This window comes from Sturnira hondurensis, unplaced genomic scaffold (genome assembly GCF_014824575.4).
Source record: "Sturnira hondurensis isolate 20B ecotype Veracruz unplaced genomic scaffold, ASM1482457v3 Scaffold0019216, whole genome shotgun sequence".
In the NCBI taxonomy this organism is placed as follows: Eukaryota; Metazoa; Chordata; class Mammalia; order Chiroptera; family Phyllostomidae; genus Sturnira; species Sturnira hondurensis.
The window spans coordinates 2971167-2993523 of NW_028091847.1; the positions used below are offsets into that span (position 1 = coordinate 2971167).

Here is a 22357-nt window from a genome sequence, read left to right on the forward strand (position 1 = left end):
TATAATGATTACATACCATGGGTATAATAACCCCATGTATGATACACACAAAATGTGGATGCACATTATACATGGCAAAATATGGTATTTCCTGCAAAAGAAAATAATTTTGTTTAGTACCATTGGTTCCATAGTTTGGCACCTTTCCGCAGCACATTAATTTTCTTGGTGCAGAAAGACCCATACCGGTTGGTTTAGCTTCATGGAAGGATTTCCTGTTAACCCAGGATATTCTGATTGTTCTACGTCATTGCTTTGATCAAACCTCTGATCTCTGTGGTCCCACCCACACTGGCCTCCTTGCCATTCCGTAGACGCACAGCATGGAGCCCTGGGCCCCTGTCTTCTCCTCCAGGACGTTCTTCCCCAGGTGATCACAGGACTCTCGTCCACCATCCCCAGCCACTGCTCCTCTCCTCAGAGCCCTTTTAAGGCTGCCCCGTTTACAAGCGGGCCCTTTGCTGTTCTCGGTGCCCTGAGCCAGGCTGATTTTTCTTCACACCACCTGACATTGTATTAGAATTTTGTTTATAGACATTGTTTATTTTCTTTCTCTACAATGTAGCTCTGTGAGAGTAAGGACTTTGTGTGTTTTGTTCTTCACTGTGTCCCCCAGTATGTTGATCAGGGTCTGGCACCTGAAAGGTGCTCAGTATATGGCAAAGGAATGAGTGGGTGAATAAATGAGTGTTTGAGCCCTGGCTGGTGTAGCTCAGTGGATTGAGTGCTGGCCTGTGAACCAGAGAGTCGCTGGTTCAATTACCAGTTAGGGCACATGCCTGGGTTGCAGGCCAGGGCCCCAGTTAGGGGCATATGAGAGGCAACCACACATTGGTGTTTCTCTCCTTCTCTTTCTCCCTCCCTTCCTCTCTCTCTCTAAAAATAAATAAAATCTTTTTTAAAAATTTAAATGAGTGAATTAATGAACAAATGAATGAATAAACTTGAGGCTGAGATAGCTTGTTTTACCCTTGATTTCACTTATTGGGTTAAGTTTTATACCTTTTTAATTTTTATATCAGTGTGTAAAATTCGGATTTTAATGTTGAAGGGAAGTTCTTTCAAGGTCATTTAATCCTATCGCCTCCCCCAGTGTAGTAATCCTGACCTCTGTTTTGGGAGTGTTCTGAGTGGCAGGTCTTCAAAATCTTGCATGTAAGTCTCATTTAAGTTTCTTAGCATTTATCACTTTCCTAACCTGAGTCAATTAAGTGTCATCTCCATACCACCTACACTAATAGTGTTTCCTGCGGCCTCTTTATCACAGCAAAATGTAGTTTTCGGTGTTAAGTCTAGGTATATAGTAATGGTGAACTGGTTTGTTTTTTAAATTTGTTTTGTTTTCCTGAGAGTTGTCCATAGTAGAAAATACTTTGTAGAAGGGATAGAAGCCATACAGATGTTTTTCTGAATGTGTTGTTTCCCCGCTCACTGGGGACACGCCTTTGTTCTCTTTCTAGATTGTTGGGCTGCACACCAACATCGACTTCCTCCTCAGCCTGTCTGGCCACCCGGAGTTCGAGGCCGGGAACGTGCACACCGACTTCATCCCTCAGCACCGAGACCAGCTGCTGCCCAGGCAGAAGGCCACAGCCAGAGGGTTTTTGTGCCAGGCAGCTCTGGGTCTCATCCTCAAGGAGAAAGCCCTGTCTGATGCTTTCAAAATTCAGTCACAAGGTACAGAATGCATCCTGTCTGTTTCCTCTGCTCGTTGAGATTTTGTGGATCATTATTGAACATGCTTTTCCTTCCTTATGCTGCACTTGCCTCCCTTTCCTTCTGTCAGTGTGTGACACCATCCTCTGCTGATGTGGTTTTTCAGACAAAATAGAGCTCTGCGTATGTACTGGATGCCCCCCGAAAATGCTTTGGAACCCTTTAAATATAACTTAGCTAAGCACCAACAGTGCAGAGATGCATCTCTTTTCAACCAAACGCTAGTTCTTGCCGCAGCCCATGCGGATCCCCGCCAGCCTCGTCTCCTCACCACTCCTTGTGGCCGACTCGCAGCCTGTGTGCCTACAGCAGCCTCTGGGTCCTGGAGGCCAGGGACAGAGCACTGGAGACTCTCAGATTCCCTTAGGTTACCTGTGATTTATTGTTCCGTTATTTCCGTTTCTCTTTTTTCATTCTGCGATCAAATTTCTTACAACTAAAGACCTAGGTACTTCATGGTGTCACAGAACCTGAACACGGGAAAGACTATGACCGAGTCACCCTGACTGCCACGTGGCGGATCTCTGCATCCCCATCCCCACTAAGTTGTCGCCCAGCTCCCTAATGCCTCTTGAAGCTGGAATTCATGACGAGAATTCATTAGCTTACTACATTTTCTGTCAGTTCTCCTTTAAAAAGTTCTTCCCTCTGAGCTGAGCAAAATCTGAGCTCTCCCAAACTTGCTCCATAATGTTTGCTTAAGGTAACTCTTGACTTTTGGAGCAAATAGGGGGAAAAATGAGTCTATTTATCTCTTCAATACTGTTAGGATTAATATATGATTATAAGATTCTGTATTAGGATCATTAATTTCTAGATTCATTCAAGAAAGTTACATTGAAAGCTTAAAATACATCTTTAGGAGATATGTGTCCTATCCTCATTTTGTCCTGTTACATTAAGTAAAATGCATCTAAATGTGCCCCTGATGTTGATCATAAGCCTGTGGCATTTTTAAACTGGAGCATCCTCTTATTTTCACCTCTTTAAAAAAATACAGCCCTGGCTGTTATAGCTCAGTGGATTGAGCGCAGGCCTGCAAACCAGATGATCACGGTTCGATTCCCAGTCAGGGCACATGCCTGGGATGGGGGCCAATTCCTAGCAGGGGACACACGAGAGGCAACCACACATTGATATTTCTCTCCCTCTTTCCTTCCCTTCCCCTCTAAAGATAAATAAATAAGATATTTTAAAAAATACAAAGCCAGTGCAGATAGGGACTTTAGAATAAATCACTTCGATTTAGCTGTGTTGTAGCTTCTGGGTCTCGTCCGATGGAGGGCGCAGGCTGGGTGGGAGGACACTAGTGAGTCGCGGGGATCTGGGCGACCTGGACGCCGCAGCCCATCAAAAGGGCTGTCCACTGCGCAGCTTATGCCCCCAGAGGGTGATAGTTTAGGCTGCAAAGATTCTCATTTTTTAAGAGAAGTTGGGATTTTTCATATGAAATCTCCTGAGATGTAAATCAAAATATCTCACTTAAATATAAAGCGATGAGAGGAGCAGAGGAAACATATTTCAGCTGTCAGCATAGGAGCTGTGTTTCTGTTTTCTTTTGCAAGGCATAAATTTAATAGGCTTGATGTTCATAAATTCATTGTTGAATTTTCTTCTAGATCAATATTCTCCTTTTGCATCCAGCAGTGGAAGAAGACTGAATATCTCTTACACCAGAAACATGACTCTTAAGGATGGTGAAAACAGTGAGTAATGTTCTATTAGAAGAGAAATGTGCGGTATAGAAGTGTATCACAAATACCCGGATACCATGGAGTCAGCCGGCCACATTCAGTCACTTGCGTATTTTTTTAGGACCTCTGACCTAAACATTGGAAGGAAGTATTCCTGAATGAGAGACTTGATTGGCTTTGGGTGGCAGAGTTAATCATTTTTATTTTTCTTCATTCTGCCTTTTCTGTATTTTGTAAATATTCTAAAAATAGGTTGTAAAACTTACATAACAAAATGACTGAAATGAAATTTTCTAATTTTAGTAAGGACACCATTGGGTGGTGAGATTTTTTTTTTTTAGGAGAGAGAAGAAGTCAGGGAGGGAGAGACAGACAGACAGACATCAATGTGAGAGAGACACGTAGATTGGTTGCCTCCTGTACACACCCCAACCAAGGATTGAACTCTCAACCTAAGCATGTGCCCTGGCCTAGAATTAAACCGACAACCTTTGGTGCTAAGAACGATGCTCCAACCAAATGAGCCCCTTGGCCAGGGCTAGTGGTGGGATTTGAGGCCATCTTTTTTCCCTTACTTCTTTGTACTTTCTGTACTTTTTTTGCTTTGCCATTTTTCTTCAGTAAGAATATATAATATTACTTTTATTTTTTAATTTCTTTTTACCCTTCCTTCCCCTCCTGGGTTTTTTTATTGATTTTAAGAGAAACACAGAGAGAGAAACATTGATTTGTTGTTCCACTCATATATGTATTCTTGGTTGATTCTTATATGAGCCCTGACCAGGGATCAAACCCGCATATATCCTTGGCGTATAGGGACAACGCTCTAAGTGTGCTGCCTGGCCAAACTGTATTACTTTTAAATAAGGAAAAACAATATCTAAAGCTACTCCAAGGAGGGAAGATTACCCACTACTCAGGCAGTGTTTCAGGTGGAAGTGGGTTACTAAAGAGCTGTAATTTATTAAGTGCCTTGTCACATGTAAGTTTTATCTTGACGACTTGGTGAGAGGGAGTCGCTGTCACACCCATGTGTGAGTGGTGAAACAGAGGCACAGCAGGTACAGTAACTTACTCAAGACTAGGAAGTGGCAGAGCCGTGATTGACACCTCATCTTTCTGACCCTGATTCCTGTGTTATTCCCACCTCTTTCCCAGTGGCAAATTGACTTTTGATTGCAGACTAATTTCAGTAGGCTTAGGGTGGGGGCTGATTTTTTATAAGTGGAGAGGCTGATACGTAAGGAATAGGAGTTTACAAACTTTCAGCTGGACCAGTGTACCACCAGGGGGACCAGAATCATGTGAGCACTGGGGCTGTCTCTCTCTGCCACAGTACAGTTTGTGTGGGAAGCCAGGGGGGTGCAGAGTCCGGGCTGGGAGGCCTGGGTAACCTTGAAGGTGAGGTATCAGTGAACTGTGACAGCTCCATTAGAAAAACATGCCTACCACATAGAACAGCGTCTTCCTGCCAGCTCATCACAGGACCTTCCTCTTTACTTCAATTCTGTGTCGGTGTCCACTCACTTCTCAACAGATTCTTTGTTCACACAGTGAGTCAGTTGGGTTGCAGCTCTTTAGAGACCTTGTCCTCCTGAGCCTAGATGGTCATTCCCTTAAGTGCACTAAGTACTTGGAAAGAGAGTTTGCAAGCATCTCTTGTAGCAGTAGCATTCTGCAAACAGTTGAGCTATCCATTTTATGTTGGTGTATTTATTCATTTTATCCTTAAAAAAAACCAACCTCCAAAATACAGAAGTATCTTGTTGTAGACTAAATATGCTGAATAAACTATCAGCAGAAATAAAATTTTAGTGGCCTCTTCAACCTAAATTAAATGGAAAAATAGCCTGTGTGACTAATTCAGATGAGCCAACTGTGTCATCTGGGATGAATCTTCACTAAGGCGCCAAGCAGTGTTTTGAATTATGTTGCATTTCTTGGGATTTTTTTTTAATTTAAAAAATAAATACACAATTGAAAAGTCAACATGATTGCTGTTTACTACTTCCTCTTGGCAGTATTTTTTAACAATAATCCAGGTTGGAATGTAGCAGCTTTCAGAAATGTGCTAACCAGCAGTGCTGCGGTTAAACAAGAGAGTGCACCAAATGCGGATTCTCAGGGCCCAGAAGCATTTATGAATCTCACATCAAACCGGCTCTTAATGATCTCAGGGAGAATGACCAAGTACTTTAAAAAATCAAGACTTGAAAGATACTCCCTTTGTTACTAGTGGCCATGTCTTGCAGAACCCTGCCATGCCCTCAGTAATAAGATAGTAGCTAAGATTTATTGTTTGGTATATGTTAGATATTGTGGTAAGTGCTTTCCATGAATTATTTCCTTTGCATTTTCAGAACAGGCCAATGAGATTGGTATTGTTTTTAGTGTCAAATTTATAAAACCTTTATATAAGGTTTAGCAAGAATTATAATTTCCTTAAAATCACACAAAAAGTAATGGGTAGAGCCAGAATTTGAAGTCACACTTTAGGGTTCATGTGCTTACCTAACACTGCATCATGCTAAACTTTCAAACCTTGTCAAATATATAAGAGAATGTTTGAGGTTCTCTTGTGGGGGTCAAGAGCTATCTAGGGGAAGGAGAAACAAGTTGGGTTACCCTATAATATATAAAAGAATTTAGACTTTTTCTGGTGGTGTCTTTACTATGATTCTATTGGCATTTATGTCACTTAAATTCTTTTCATATTTTATAAATTGAAAGAAAACTGATCTGGGGTAACTGGATGTATTTTCTCTTAAAAGTGGTTAAACATATTGACAAGACAATTGTGGAGAAGTTTCATTTGTTTATATGTTCAATACAGTGTCCTTGAAGAAATAGATATTCTGAATAATGTGAAGAAGAGAATAAAGATGTCTTTGTCCCTATATTTTACTCTTAAGGAGTTTACCACTTGGCAAAGGAGGAGTATGTTTGTTGGGAAGATGGAAGGCGTAGTGGTTAATAAGGCAGGCTCTGGGCTCAGCCAGTACGGGTCTGAATTCTGGCCCCCAGGTGTTCTGTGGCTCTTGGGTGAGTCATGGATTCTGTGTAAGCATCCAGTGTCCTCAGCCACACACGGGCATGGTTGTGGCCGTTGCTTCCTTGTGTTATTGCAGAAATTAAATGAAACACACATGCAGAGCACTTAGCTCACTGAATGGCATGTAGCAAGCAGTCAACAGACACTAGCTGTCATCATCATCATTATTATTAAGCTATGCCCTCGCTACTATTAAAAGAACAAGTAGATATGTATGTCACATGTTAACTGCAGTAAAGTTGGTTGCAGAACAATATGTATAACAATGTCCTATGTTTATAAAAGGAAAACACAAACTTGAATATGTATTTTGAAAGGTCTGAAAGGATTCACATGTTCAAGTGTTGAACAATACTTACATCTGGGCAACAGAGAGGACGTTCAGGCCTTTTAAACATCTTTCGGAATCTTTTAAAAACAACTGATAAGGAGAAGAAACACTCTGTAATGCACTGGATGAGGGGAGAATCCTAATGGCGTTTAAATGCAGAAGTTGAAATGTGCAGAGGAGAGAGGATTCATTCCACCCAGACAGGCTCTTACCAAGTGAGCATGATGCGAACCAGGGGTGTGGTTTCAGTAGGAGGGGCATGAGCGAAGAGGCACAGTGAGGGGAAGGGCGGAGAGACAGATGGAGAATATTAATTGGCCTGTTTTCCTATTCGTATCCCTGGTTGGACACAGGGGATATGTAATAAGAATGGTGGGAAATAAGTCGGAGCTTGGAACTCTCAATACGAAACCAAGTACCGGTACTTTGAATGTGATAGGAAGGTTCTAGGAAGAGTCATCTGGAAGGGTTGAGACTGGCAGCAGGAAGCCCTGGAAGTTACCTCCTCAGAGCTGGCCAGGCCTGAGGCCATCTGTCTGAGTCAGGGTAGAGCAGTGGAAAGGAAGAGATGAGCAGGACAGGTGTTCAAAGGGAAGAATTTGGTGGCTGTATGGTGGCTCTTGGAGGTGGAAATCAAAGGAGAAGGCAAGAATGACAGGTTTTAGACCTGGATGACAAGGCAAATAACATGGCCAGGCATGGAGCTTACAGGTTGGGAGGGAAAGCAGGTGGAGGCGGGAGATGATTTGTTGGGCCCACTGTATGGATGGAACATCTAGCTGAGAATCAGAGTCCTGGAGAAGGAAGGTCAGGGCTGGGAACAGATTTGAGCTGGCAGCATCAGAGTGATGGGTGAAGTGTCAGGACGAGATGAAACAACTTTGGTCTGTATTCTCTCCCCCGCCAAAATTTTTATTTCCATCTCCCAGGATCATCTTCAGCCAATTCTATAGTCGCATGATGATATGAATATGTTGAATGTGATACTTGTATAAATCTGTTGCAGTTTATAAAGTACTTTCGCATTGATGTAATATTGCTACCTCTCGTACCCATTTAATGGGTTGGATGGATGAGAAAATCAAGAGTCAGAGGTTTTAAATGAGCTAGTCAGGATCACAGAGGCGATCATGCCATACAGGTGGCTGATTTGGGTCTCAAACCAGAGCTTCTTTTCCCCAACTAATTGCATTTTCTATATAGCACCACAGCCTTTCTTACAGAAGGAAAAATATCTAAAGTAGCCTACAACCTTAAAAGCTAAAACTCCATTTCTGAAAAAGAAAAGTTTGAAATTCACTTTTATTGAAACCTGCCTAATAGGGTTGTTATTGTTGTTGTTGTTGTTGTTGTTGTTTTTAATCTTTATTGCCAGGGAGTTAAGAGATGTTGGTATTCCTGATAGTTTCCTTTAGGTTGAAAGTCAGATTTTTGAAATTTCAGTTACTGAATAAATAAATGAAGGTCTTCTAATTTTGTGTAATTATTTTTCCCTTGAAGATGTAGCCATAGCTGTAACATATAACCGGGATGGGTCGTACAGCATGCAGGTAAGCTGTGCTGGTTTTTGTCTGCTGTTCGCAGCTGAATCTGATCTCTCTCAGGCTGCGTGCTTTTACATTCCCAGTTTCTCTGAAGCCATTGAATGTTACATCTGTGGTTAGGAGAATGTCATGTGCTTTTATTTCAGACCAATTTGGGGAAATGGCCGCCTATACAATTCCTGATTGTTTACTCAGTTTGGATGTGGTTTCAATCTTGGCAAAAAATAATAGCTTCGAATCAGACACCCGTCAAGCCCCTACAGTGTGTGCATATATTCGTATCTAAAGCAGCAGTTCTCAAACTTTTTAGGCTCAGGAGCCCCATACATTCATTTTTTAAAATATTTTTTTAATTTAATTATTGTTNGTTAGGAGAATGTCATGTGCTTTTATTTCAGACCAATTTGGGGAAATGGCCGCCTATACAATTCCTGATTGTTTACTCAGTTTGGATGTGGTTTCAATCTTGGCAAAAAATAATAGCTTCGAATCAGACACCCGTCAAGCCCCTACAGTGTGTGCATATATTCGTATCTAAAGCAGCAGTTCTCAAACTTTTTAGGCTCAGGAGCACCATACATTCATTTTTTAAAATATTTTTTAAATTTAATTATTGTTCAAGTACAGTTTTCTGTCATTTACTCCCATCCCAGCCCACCCACCAAGCCCTCCCCAGTCCCTCCCATTTCCACCCCCCTTAGTTTTTGTCCATGTGTCCTTTATACTTGTTCCTGTAAACCGTTCACCCTTTTCTCCTGAAATTCCCTCCCGTCTCCCCTCTGGTCCCTGTCTGCCTGATCTGTATTTCATTGTCTTTGGTCATATTTTGCTTGCTTGCCCATACATTCTTAAACATCATTAACACTCCCTAGAGAGCTTTTGCTTGTATTTGTTACATCTATTATTTTACATCTATTATTATTTTTTTTTGCTTTTTTTAAAAAAATATTTTATTTATTTATCTTTAGAGGGGAAGGGAAGGAGAGAGGGAGAGAAATATCAATGTATGGTTGCCTCTGGTGTGTCCCCTGCCGGGAACTAGCCTGCAACCCAGGCATGTGCCCTGACTGGGAATCGGACCGCGATATATTTTAGTGTATTTTTAAATATAAATTTAAAAATTTACATTTAAAATTTACCACTTTAACCATTTTTAAGTGTACAGTTTGGTGGCATTACATTCACATTGTTGTGCTCCCGTCGCCACCATCCACCCACAGCACTTTACTCCTCTCGTGAAACCGAAATGTGATGCCCGTCAGAGGAGAGCACCACACTCCTCCCTCCCCCCAGCCGCTGGCAGCCAGCACCCTACTTTGTGTCTCTATGAATTTGACTGCTAGGAACCTCATAGAAGTGAAATCATTCAGCATTTGTCCTTTCTTGACTGGCTTATTTCACTTAGCATGATGTCTTTAAGGTTCCTCCATGTTACGTATCATGTGTCCAAATTTCCTTCCTTTTTAAGGCTGAATAATTTTATTGAATGTACGTACCACACTTTGTCTATTCATTTATCTGTTGATGGAAACTTGGGTTGCATCCACCTTTTGGCTGTTGCAAATAATGCAATGAACACAGGTGAACAGGTATCTTTTTAAGAGCCTGTTTTCAATTCTTTCCGGTGTATATCCAAAAGCAGAATTGCTGGATCGTAAATATGGTAGTTCTGTTTTTAATTTTTTTTACTCTTTATCTAGGGATATGTTTATTGATTTGAGAGAAAGAGAAAGGGGATGGGGAAGAGAGAGAGAGAAACATCAATATGAGAGAGAAACATCAATCGGCTACCTCCCATACACCCCCAAAACAGGGATCAAACCCACAGCTTAGGTATGTGCCCTGTCCAGGACCGAACCTGCAACCTTTTGGCACATGCTCCAAGCAAGGGAGCCATCTGGCCAAGGCCCTTTTTAATTTTTTGAGGAATTACCATACTGTTTTCTATAGTGGCTGCATGATTTAACATTCCCAACAACAGTGCACAAAGGTTCCATTTTCTCCACATCCTTGCCAACATTTATGTCGGTTTTTTTCTTCTTTGTTATAAAAGCCATCCTAATGGCTGTGAAGTAGTATTTCATTATGGTTTTGATTTGTATTTTCCTGATGATTATGATGTTGAGCTAATTGGCTACTTGTATATCTTCTTTGGAGAAATGTCTATTCAAGTCCTTTGTCCATTTTTTAAAAAATCGGATTGGTTTTTTGTTGTTGGGTTATAGGATAAATTGAGACAAGTTTAATTTAAACCTGAGAATACACATGCACACATTTCATTGCTGCCAGAAAGTGATAACATTATCACGTGTACTGTGGTCTCTAGGAAACTCTACTGTGTACTTGTGAGAAAATGTGGGTTAAAAAGAACATATAACATTAGTATTATTATAAAATAGTTTGATTTTGTGGACTCCCTGAAAGGAGCTCAACGGATCCACAGGTCATCCTTGGAGAACCTTCAGTCAAAAATGTTATGCTAGCCCCCAATTAAAAGAAGTTTGTTATACTGGCAAAATGAACTGTTGAAAGGGTTAAAAAAACAATGTGTGAACTCAATCAGATTCCTATAGTAAGGTACAAATTCAGAGAATAGAATAAATCCTTTTTAATAAGAGCTAAGAGACTTCAAATCTGCAAAAATGGATTTATCAACGATTCGCTTCAGATTGCCCAACACTCTGAGACACATTGGTTTTCTTTCTCTGAGATTCAGAAAAATTATGAGAAGTCCCTCCATTTTAGTATATGAGAGTTATAATTCATATTGGTACCTCTGGTTGGTTTGTTTTTCCTTTTTTCTCTTTTTAATTTTTCAGTTACTGTTGACATACAATATTATGAGTTTTAGGTGTACAACATAGTGATTAGACATCTAGGTAACTTACAAAGGCGTCTCCTCAGTGGGTCTGGTGCCCACCTGGCACCATACTCGGCTATTACCGTGTTGTTGACTGTATTTCCTGAGCTGTATTCACGTCCCCGTAACTCTCCATTCCCTTTCTAAAATGACTTCGGTGCCCTGAAACTATCTGGGGAGCCTTTGTGGCGCTCATTGTGCCAAAATTGAGTATTTTATAAGTATTTAAAATGTTAAATAATAAATTTACATAATATTGGTTTGGGGACCCTTTTGGTCCCTTGACAAATGATAAATTGGCAGATTTGTTGTAATCTTCTCATGGTACTACACTCAGAAATTTAGGACATGCCATTGTGAATTTTTTAACAAAACTGTTCCCAATCTAAACTTTATATCCTGAGAATTTTTACAGACTTTCAAAGGGCTGTTTGAATAGGTTACAAAATTGCATAAAATGTCACATTTAATTTAGGATAGATGAAAGCAATGTATAAAAACCTGCAGTGTGATCTATTTTATCTTAGCCTATGTAACATATTCGAGAATAGCCACACTAACAGTATGGAAATTGAGATGAAAAATAGAGAGAGAAGATTTAAATCAGTTTTCTGTGGGTAAAGGAAATTTTGTTTGACTATATACATAAGAAAACATTCTTTAAAACAGAAAGGTTTCACATCCTTTTGCTAGCTGTCTTGGAGATTAAGTGTGAAGTCTGTTCTTTGGCACTCTCTCTCAGAGTGAAGACATTGTGGTCAATCTCTAGCTAATGTGTCTTCTTAAATCATAACTGAAACCATAAATTGGACCTACCTGCTGGTGAGATAAAAGAAATACCATCCAATTATGTGGTTCTGGCTCTTTTTATTACTGACTTTGGCGCAGTAAAACTAAGCTTGACTTTGGGTACTCAGAAATGAATACAAACATGTAATATATACTCGACTAAATTTTAATAATTTTGCTTAATTTGATTTGTCTATTTTATATTTATCACTATTCACACATGAACCTTTATAGCATTATGAGTGCTATGAATATGTTATATAACTGTTTTTCTTTGAATCATGGTACTGCTGTTTCTATCTAGAATATTTTGTTTATGAATCTTAGGGGGAAAGTTTCTATATGACTTTTTTAAAAAACATTTTACCTGTTAACTTTTGAAACTATTAGTAATAAAGAATTAATTCCGATTTTATTAATTATCTAAGGTTATTCATTTATTTTAAGGATCTTTTCTGTTTTTTCTTTTTTGAGATTGAAGATAAAACTTTCCAAGTCCTCGGTGACCTTCTTAGTGAGGGAGACTGCACTTACCTGAGATGTTCTGTTGATGGAGTTACTAGTAAAACTAAGCTAATTTTCCTGGAAAACACAATTTACCTATTTTCTGTGGTAAGCTCTCCTCTTGTAATAACACTGTTGGGGTGTGGGAGAAAATTGCTTGACCAGAGGCAAATAGACCAGAAATATCTGTTACCTTCAGTCGCTGCTGTGACTTTTCTCTGTTTCCCTCTCTGTGTCTTTGCCTCATTCCTGCCTTCTTCTGTTCTTTTGTCCAAATGGATTCTCATGGATAGATACTTACCTATTTTCCTCCCTTAATTCCGAAATGTGTCCTGACACTCTTCTCATCAGAGATTATCTGATCCCTGCTCAGTGGGGCTGTTCTCTCGGGGATTTGCTGCCTTCACACTGGCCACAACCACCATCCCCCTGGTACTGGAATCGGGATTTGGGAGAAGGTAACCACTGGGAGAGGAGGCTAGACCTGGTGTCCCTTCTGGGCAAAGTGTGAGGGGAGAAGAGGGGTGCGTTAGTGGTGTTCTCCTGGCAGATGGTAGAGACAGGCTTTGCATGGAATGCTTAGGAGCTTGTCAAAGACCTTAGTGTTCTACATGAGCAGAAGAGAGAGAGTGGATTATCAAATATACTGGAGTCTTTTCAGAATCTTGTCACATTTGAGAACCATCTTACAGATCCCAGTCCTTAGGAATGAGGCCCATAGTATTCAGGTAATTAAACTACCGTGTGTCGAGTCCGGGATGATCTCGCTTTACCAGGCATTCCTTTCCGTGGTCAGTGTGCTGTAACCATGTGCTGGTCAAGCCCGTGTGGTGAGTGGTGAACAGCATAAGTTCTGGAATATGAAGCTGCTTCAATTCAAATTCTAGTCTTACCCCTGAGCAGCTGTGTGACCTTGGGCAAGTTAAGCTCTCTGGGCCTCAGTTCCCCCATCTATAAACAGGAATGATAGTAACACCTGCCTCGTGAGGTTATTGTGGTACTTAATGACTCGCTATATAATATGTATTTATAAACTGTATAGTGTATAAATATGTATTTACACTTGTGTTGTCAGTTCCTGACTTAGATTAAGCCCTTGGCAGTGGGGGTGCTACTAAAGTGGCTTCCGGGCAGTGGTTCTCTCTTACCGACTGTTACATAATTTCTTTAATTTCCTCGGAGGCACGTCTGCCATTCCTCCTGTGTAACAGGAAACCAAGGTGAGAGGGGTTTAGTAATTTGCTCCAGGTCACAGAGCTAGATCAGAACCCTGCTATTAAAGATGACTAACCTGTGACAGCGTGGAAACAGTCATTACCTCAATATGTTCGTGAAGTTACAAGAACGAGATCTTGATTCCATCTCTGGTGTGCTTCTGATGTGTAGGAAGGAACAGTTCAGCTCGGCATCCCAGTCCCCGCATACTTGTCTTCAGTGAGCTGGCAAGGAACTCAGGGGGGCCCCCTAGCTCCCATGACTGGGACCATCGAGAAGGTAACTGAGTGGTGTATGTGGAATGATGTCCAATAAGGCCCGATAAATGTCTTTGTTGAACTTTGCCATGTATATTCTTTCTCTCTCTCTCTAAATCTTGTTCATTGGAAAGCATTCATTTCAAGAAACCAAGAGACTCTATGATAGATTCAAGGTCTATATTACAGTCTTCAGTGAAAATATCCATCTACCTAATTTATGATAAACACTGTTGTTTATGAAAGTGGGATTTCCATAAAAGTACATATAATTTAAATTGTCTTTTTAGGATTAAAATAGAGTGTTCACTAAGCATTATTCAAAAGGGCTGTTTTTTAATGTTATGTTTAACAGCAAACAATTTATCATGAAATAATGACATTTCCTCTGATGCGTGTAATTCCATCAGTGTTAGACTCTGAAAGGCTGGTGTTGGTGAAGGACAGCACAGCTCGATGCTGAGTGCGGTCTGTATTCAGAGTTGAGATCCCTACTGACATACCCTCCAGGGGTCATAAGTCAGCCTCCTTTATAAACTTGCATACAGTAGAGTCCCCTCAAATGCATTTAAGTCATAAAAATTTAACTGTATATTCTTGGGACACCCCCTTCAAAAAAAAAGAAGAAAACCATTTAAATAGTTTGAGTGACTGCACCAACCACTCCCCCAGAAATGTCTGCCTCGGAGGCAGTACGAGCATGGAGACTTCGCTCTGCCTCTAACTCACTCGCTCTCAGTTCCCACAGGCCTCTCGTGATGTGGGCATTTCTGTGTAGCGTGTGCAGCAGGGGCTTGTGTTTAATTAAAGACTCATGTTTTCCCCACAACTGGCCCTGAACCCAGACCACTAATTTCATCTGACACAAAAGTGTCACCCACCATTGAGTCATTTGGGGGACTTTCAAGGCTGTTTCTCATTTTTCACAATTTTGGTTCTACACATTGACTTTAGAGCCTAACTCTACTGTGTGATGTTTCCAGACACTCCTCGATAAATAACCACATTAACCAAAGCAACAAACAAGCAAACAAAAAAGCAGTGGGACCACATGGAATATATGGGTTCATTTGTACATGTAAAAAGGGAAATAGAGCTATTTTCTGGGGTTGCCAATAAGTATAACTTTTTCACATGAAGATTGTTTACAGATTGTTTCACATGAAGATTGTAATATATTTATTACACTGGGCCATGAGGACTTGACACCCTGTCCTGGACAACCTGAAAACTATAGAGAAGCAGGCCAGGCCCTCTGCTCTGACTGTGGTGAAGACATTTAAGTGTAGTTCTTCCTTGGTGGTGCTATGTCTTGTCTGTACGTTCATGAAAAAAAAAAGGGGGTCTCAAGACATATAAGACCTAGTAATCTGATTCCAGGAAAACTAGCTGGCTTGGGAGGAGGGGATGGGGAACCAAGTGGTGCCTCCCGCTGACTACGGGGCCAGCAATGCCAGGATGACCGGAAGGTCTCTGATTTATGCAATTGTGCCTTTGGCAGACAGGTCAACCACAGACTCATACTTCTGATGTGTACATTTATGTATCAGCTCTGTGGACCACGAATGTTTTCAAGTATTAACCTATCACTCTGAATCTCTAGGTGTTTGTCAAAGCTGGAGACAAAGTAAAAGCTGGAGATTCTCTAATGGTTATGATCGCCATGAAAATGGAGGTAAGTGCAGCATGAGTTCAGTTGCCACGTTAGCTTTGGGGGATATCAGACCTACTTGTTCTTTTCCCTTATGCAGTACGTTAGCACCATTTTAAGTATTGAGAGCCATGGATTGATGAAGCGTTAATTGCAGAAAAAGAAACAAACCATTCTTCCCACTCTTTAACTTTGTCTTTTATCACTTGTCGTTTGATCCTGAACTTATTAGTAGCTTACATTCAGGCAGTAGCCCAACTGAATATTAGCTATGGGTCTTTTCCAAGGCCAACCCTAGGGTACCAACTGTCGGTATCAAAGTCAAAGCTTCAGTCCCACTAAATTAGCTGTTTAGGTTTTCAGGTGGCTGGAAATTGTAGGCCAGTAGTTCTCAGACCTGGCCACACATTACAGTCTCCTGGGAGCTTTTTAAAAACTACTTCCCCACACCAGTTGAACCAGGACCCCAGAGTAGGGCCCAAAGATCAGTTGTTTTTCAAAACTTCCCAGGTAAGAGTCTGCTGTGAAGTTTGGGAACTTCACCCTTAAATGGCTTACAGGTATGTCAGCCCCCAAGCACACCATGAAAATGTTATTTTCTCTGTGTACTGTGATATGAAAAACATCGAAACAATTCACTTCACGTTTCACTTCTGTCTGACGTTCTTGACTTGCTGTGTGCTTGGTCCTCACTGTGTCACAACCACTGTGTGCTTCGACTTGTGTCTCTGCAGCACACCATACGGGCTCCAAAGGATGGCACGATCAAGAAAGTGTTCTACAAAGAAGGGTCTCAGGTGAACAGACACACTCCTGTAGTCGAGTTTGAACAAGAGAAATCTGACAAAGAGGAAGTTGAATAATCTCCCATCAAAGAAATGGCCAATGAAAAGTATCTTAAGTATAGTATCTACAGCAAAAAGAGAAAGTACCTTCCTGCTTTTCCTGGGATCTCATGAACTGCAGTTTTACTGAATGATTGTGTGATTATGTTAAGCCCTTTCACATTTGAGAATCAAGCACTTGGGTCACAAATAATAAATTATCTTTTAATATTTTATACAAATAAAATTGAGCTATACTTTTTATTGGAAGCTAATATGGCTGGTTTGTGCCTCAGTCTTTATACAGTGAATCTGGGCAGCAACTTTATCAGAAAAGAATGGAAGAGGAAAGGCCATTTAACTAAATGAATTATTTTCCAGTTACAATCATGGTAAAGATGGCAGTCAAGTATTTCAGAGACAAATGACGTAGGGCTAAACTCAACCAAAGTTTTGTTTTTACCAGCTTATTAGGGAGTTTACAGGCATGGGTGTTATTCTTGTCTTTGTGATCGGAAAGTTTCGGTCTAGCCTGCCTCTGCCTTTATTGCACTTTCTAAAGTTGTACGAATATATATATAGTCTTACACCATTGAATAATACATACTCCACTGAATACTGTAGACAGCTGTAAACAGCTGTAACACAGCGGTAAATATTTGTGTGTCTAACCATAGCTAAACACAGAAAAGGTACAGTGAAAATATGGTATAAAAGATTTTTGAAATATATACCCATATAGGGCACTTCCTAGGACTGGAAGTCGTTCTGGGTGAGTTGGTGAGTGGTGAGTGGGTGTTAGGGCCTGGGACACTACCATGTATGGCCGTGGGCTCTGCAAACACTGTGCACTTAGGCTGCACTGAATGCATTTTTTTCAATAATAAATGAACCTTAGCTTACCATAACATTTTTATTTTATAAACTCTAATTTAAATTTTTTTACTCTTTTGTAATAACACTAAGCTTAAAACACAAGCATATTTTACAGCTATACAAAAATGTTATTTCTGTATATCCTTATTCTATAAGCTTTTTTATACTTAAGCTTTTATTTTTTTAATTTTTAAATATATTTTTGATAAAAATTAAGACAAAAGCACCTATTAACCTAGGTCTACACAGGGTCGGGGTCATCAGTATCAGTCTTCCACGCCCACACCTTGTCCCACCAGAAGGTCTCCAGGGAAGTAACATGCATGGAGTGGTCCTATCCTAGGATAGCAATGCCTTCTTTGGGAGCACCTGAAGGAGCTGCTGAGGCTCTTGTTGGAGAGGTGTCACTTTTGTGCATGGTGGTTTGCTTGGTTGGTCCTTTTGATCATCACAGGTATGCTTGTAAACAGATAATGCACCACAAATATTCTATTAATGAAAAGCTTATGGTGTTGGGGTCCGTGTTTTCAAGCTTTTTGAAGAACTTGTAGAGGTCTGCAAAAACCACTAAACCTCTCACTAAGGATGTCCTTGGGGGTGGCCCTGGCCATGTAGTTCAATTGGTTAGAGCATTGTGCCCTTAGGGTTGTGGGTTTGATCCTCCCCCGCTCTGGGCACATACTAAAAAGAATCAACCAATGAATGCATAAATAAGTGGAAAAAATTAATGTCTGTCTGTCTCTCCCCACCCCGTTCCTCTCTCTCTAACATCAATTTTTTTATCGCTTCTCGGCCTTTTGGCTAGGGTCAAATTTTTTAAGGAAAAACTTCTTGCCCTGGATAGTATGGGTCAGTGGATTGAGTGCAGGCCTGCAAGGCAAAGGGTTGCCAGTTCAATTCCCAGTCAGGGCACATACCTGGGTTGCAGCAGGCCAGGTCCCCAGGAAGAGGCATGTAAGAAGCAACCACACATTAATGTTTCTCTCTCTCTCCCTCCCTTCCCCTTTCTCTAAAAATAAACAAATAAAATGTTTTTTTAAAGAAGAACTTCCTGGTTCTTCTGCAGTTTCTTTTTCTCTTGCCTCTTCTTCAGCTATGCATTCCTAGTTAATTCCTCAGGAACCACTTTTGGAAGCTCCTCAGTGTAACCCTCATCCACACCCAGCTTAGAGTTGTTTGTCATTGCAACCACATCCTTGTTGATTTTTGCAGCCTTTGCACCATGACACTATGATGGCTGTGTCACCAGGCAGTAGGAAGTTTTCAGCTCCATTATCATCTTGCGGGACCACTGTCGCAGACGTATTCCTTCCTTGATCAAAACATCATTATGCAGCACTTGACTACTTTTTAAGAGTATAGTTTACTATATATTTAAAAAGTAAAATAAATAAGTCAAAGTTTAAGACACATATGTAACACTACATGGCTAATTTGGGAAGTCTGTAAAGGCAGTACCATACTGTGTCTCCTGGAATGTGTTATTTCACTCTTTATTGTGATTCCAAGACTCATCATGTTGATGCTCTTAGCCTGATTATTTTGTTATTACCCCTTCTGGTAAACAAGTCAGTGTCCAGTGCTTCGCTATTGTGGGTGGTGTGGCTGTGAACATTCTTAGTGCACACGTGGGTTTGAGCATTTCTAAAAGTGGGATGTTAGGCCACAGGGTACGCAAATGCTCCACCTTGTGAAATGATGTCAGAGTTTCTTAAAGGGGCCTGAGTAGCCAGATAAACGTTTGCTGCTGAAAAAAAAAATGCAGTGTAACCACTGTTTGCAAAATAAAACCAAAACTGTCATTCCATGCCAGTTTCAGTCTTGAGATTGAAGAGCCCGCCCAAAGCACGTCCCACTCCCACAGTGGAGGGCTGTGTATCTATTAGTACATTAATGGCAACAAACAGAATCTAGACAAAAATGAAGAAATAATATCAAAATAATTGTTTCCTAACAAAAGCATGAAAAAAGTATTCAGCAGAGTGAGAGGCTTTCTACTCTTATCCACACTTTGTGTAAAATTACCTTTTTTCAAATTTATCCTAGTAAATAATAATATATTCTAGCATATAGTGTGTCATACACATAAGTGTATGTGTACACTTATGCATGTAGAGTCATGTGCTGCAGAATGATATTTCCGTCAACAGGCCATATATACACAATTGTGGTCCCATAAGATTATATCAGAGCTGAAGAGTCCCGACCACATAGCTGTCATGGTGTCAATGGGTTGCTCACATGTTTGTGGAGATGCCGGGGTAAACCAGCCTGTGCTGCCAGCCACGTGATAGTATAGTGCATGTAAGTATGGACAGTGCAGAATACCATGCTTGGTAATACATGACTGTATTACTGGTTTATGTATTTCTATACTGTGCTTTTATTGTTATTTTGGTGTACTCTTTCCACTTGTAAAAAAGTTGCTGTGAAACAGTCTGCCATGTCACACCAGCAGCAGTGTCGTACATCTTGTGTTCGCTGATTCTTTCGATGAATCATTTTTTCTTGTGTTTGAGTTGGTCTCAAGTTGTTTCATACAGTAATAGGCTGTATGGGTCTGTATACCATCTAGGGTGTTGTAAGTGCATTCTATGATGTTCACGCCAGGACAACAATCACCTGATGACACATTTCTCAAAATGGACCATTGTTAAACATGACTATAGAATAAAAATTCAAAGTTAAAGACAGTGATTAGCCCCAGGTATTAGGCACCTGGTTGACACAGGCGAGATCAGGCCAAGGTAAGCTACTGTTTCATGTTTCAGTTGTAGGACTGGATTGCTGCTTTGTTATATTTATCAAACAATTATGTTTTGTAACTGACATGTTACCTTTAAACTTTTATCATTCAGATATGCGATATGCGAGTTGCATGGAGGAGGGGAAGGCTCGCGTTCTCAGGTATTTAGACATGAGGTAATACAGGACTGGGCTCGTCAAAACGGTGTGTTTTACACTATGTTTTCAGCAATGGGGTCATCTCCACATCCAAACAAAACTCTACAACAGGGAAAAGCAAAAGTGCTGATAGAAACCTGGGGTGCCTTTTGCCCTCTTTCAGATCCTTCGGTGGAATGAGGCCGAGTTCTTCTCCGCTTGGTTAGGTGACTGTTGAGCACAGGTGCTGATGTGCAGAGGGGCGCTGGGAGCCCGCCAGCCGGTCACCCACCCACTGGCTGGTTTCTTCCGAGACCATCGCCATTTGCGGTGCTGTGTGAGCTGTTCCTTTGTGCGCTGCTTCCTCCTTTTCTTCTAAAGACAGGGCCTTTGCTGTATACCATGGCCTCTGGAAACAAGGAGCATAAGAAACAGTTTTTTCCCTACCCTCATTAATGGGAAACAGGATCTAGCTGTACAGAAAACGGTAGGTCATTGATTGACAATAATATAATATACCTGCGCACAAGGTGCCGTGGGGAACGAGGTGACTGGAGTAACAAATTCTACCTCGGGTCAGGAAGCTGATGGAGCAGCAGTGACATTGGAACCGGGCTTAGTGGGACAGCCATCGCCAGCTAGAGAAAGGACGTAGGATAAGGGCACGACAGGGAGAGGGACTGGCAAGGGTGAATGACTAAGGCCTTCACGCTGTGTGCACTCTGTGTCCAGGCACAGAGAGCGCCAGCGCGGGCTGGCCCAAGGTGGGAGTGGCAGAGGGGGTCTGGGAAGTGGCTGCCCAGCAGGGAAGCAATTTTATTCTGGAGGCCATTGGGAGCCCTGGCAATTCTCAAACAGACACGTTCTCCAGAGTTATTTCAGTCTGAAGTACAGATTGGAAAGTAGAGGCTAAAGACAATAAATCCCAAAGCGGTGCCAAATGTTGAAACTTGGGCTGGATGGGTCTGGTAGGGAAAACAAATCCCAGTACACATTTTATTGACTTAACAATAGCTCTTTTGGATAAGGTCCATTCGTAGGCATGGATCAAAGCCAGAGTTGCACAGTTGGAAGAAAGCAGTTTGCTACCTTACTTTCGACAACAGCATTCTGGATGAGGTGTGTTCAGGTCTGTAATAACCAAGAAAATGACACAATTTAAAAGCCCTAATGGTTGCTTTTAAAGCATTGGGGAGGCCGTAGAGCATTGTAATCAAACAGCTTTGACATTAAGTTTTTTGCATTTACAGCAGTATCTGCTACTTACAGTAGTATCTTACACAACTCATTTAACTTCTCTGAGCTTTATCTGTAAAATGGGCTGGCAGCACTGCCTTATTGGATTGTTTGGGGGGATTAATAAGAAATTGTAGAAGTTTCCTTTAGCACTGTGTCTGGAACATCATTTATATTCAGCTGGTAGTTATTATTCATTTCTAACTGCAGTTATTGCTCGAGAGCAATTAAGAAACTGCTCTAAATTCAGCACAGCTGGTTTCTCTTGCCAGCAAAATTCCCAGGTCTTCCAGGGGTCAAGAATCCTGTCTGAACATGCACCACCCTGCCCCCTCTCTTCACCCCCTCCCCCAGCTCTAGCCTGCTCCCGTGTCATGCAGGCACCTGGGTGGTATTGTCAGGGGAAGCCTCCATCATCCCCTCACTCTGGGACACTGGGCCTCCGGGCTGGCAGGTGCTAGAGCCCGTGGACTAAAGGGACGGCAGCATGCCCAGGAGCAGCTCACCTCTTGCTTGAGGGCTGGGCCTGGATTCGCTCCATCTGCCACATCAGCTGTCACATATATGCGTGTGCGTAGGAGGGAGAACCTTGGTGTCTGCCTTCGGCCTCAGTGTGGGTAGGCATCACCGCTTCTGTTTGGCCCAGAGTAGGGGGGTTTCATACTTAGTTGAACTGACTGTTTTTCCCTCCACAATTGGCTTCACTTCTCAATCTTCACTCTGGCTGTTCTCAATCCTTAAATTTTTCTCTTAGGAATATTAGAAGTTGAACTGTGCATCTATGTTCTGCCTACCCATGGTACTTCTGCTCTTGTAATTAAGATATTTACAGTGTGTGCCCTGGCTGGTGTAGCTCAGTGGATTGAGCGCGGGCCTGTGAACCACACGATCTCAGTTCTGTTCCTAGTCAGGGCACATGCCTGGG

The 22357-nt window shown here is 41.4% G+C and overlaps 1 protein-coding gene across 3 annotated transcripts in view; it reads left to right on the plus strand.

The window, feature by feature from the left end:
- Positions 1-16684, plus strand: part of MCCC1 (methylcrotonyl-CoA carboxylase subunit 1) — a 59782-nt gene extending 43098 nt beyond the window's left edge. For all 3 annotated transcript variants that reach the window (XM_037071019.1, XM_037071018.1, XM_037071017.1), the window contains 7 exons: positions 1461-1677; positions 3336-3422; positions 8294-8343; positions 12461-12598; positions 13877-13984; positions 15566-15637; positions 16348-16684. In XM_037071019.1, the coding sequence (XP_036926914.1) occupies positions 1461-1677; positions 3336-3422; positions 8294-8343; positions 12461-12598; positions 13877-13984; positions 15566-15637; positions 16348-16476 (801 nt within the window). In that variant the 3' untranslated portion in view covers positions 16477-16684. The remainder of the gene's footprint in view (positions 1-1460; positions 1678-3335; positions 3423-8293; positions 8344-12460; positions 12599-13876; positions 13985-15565; positions 15638-16347) is intronic.
- Positions 16685-22357: the final 5673 nt, after the last annotated feature.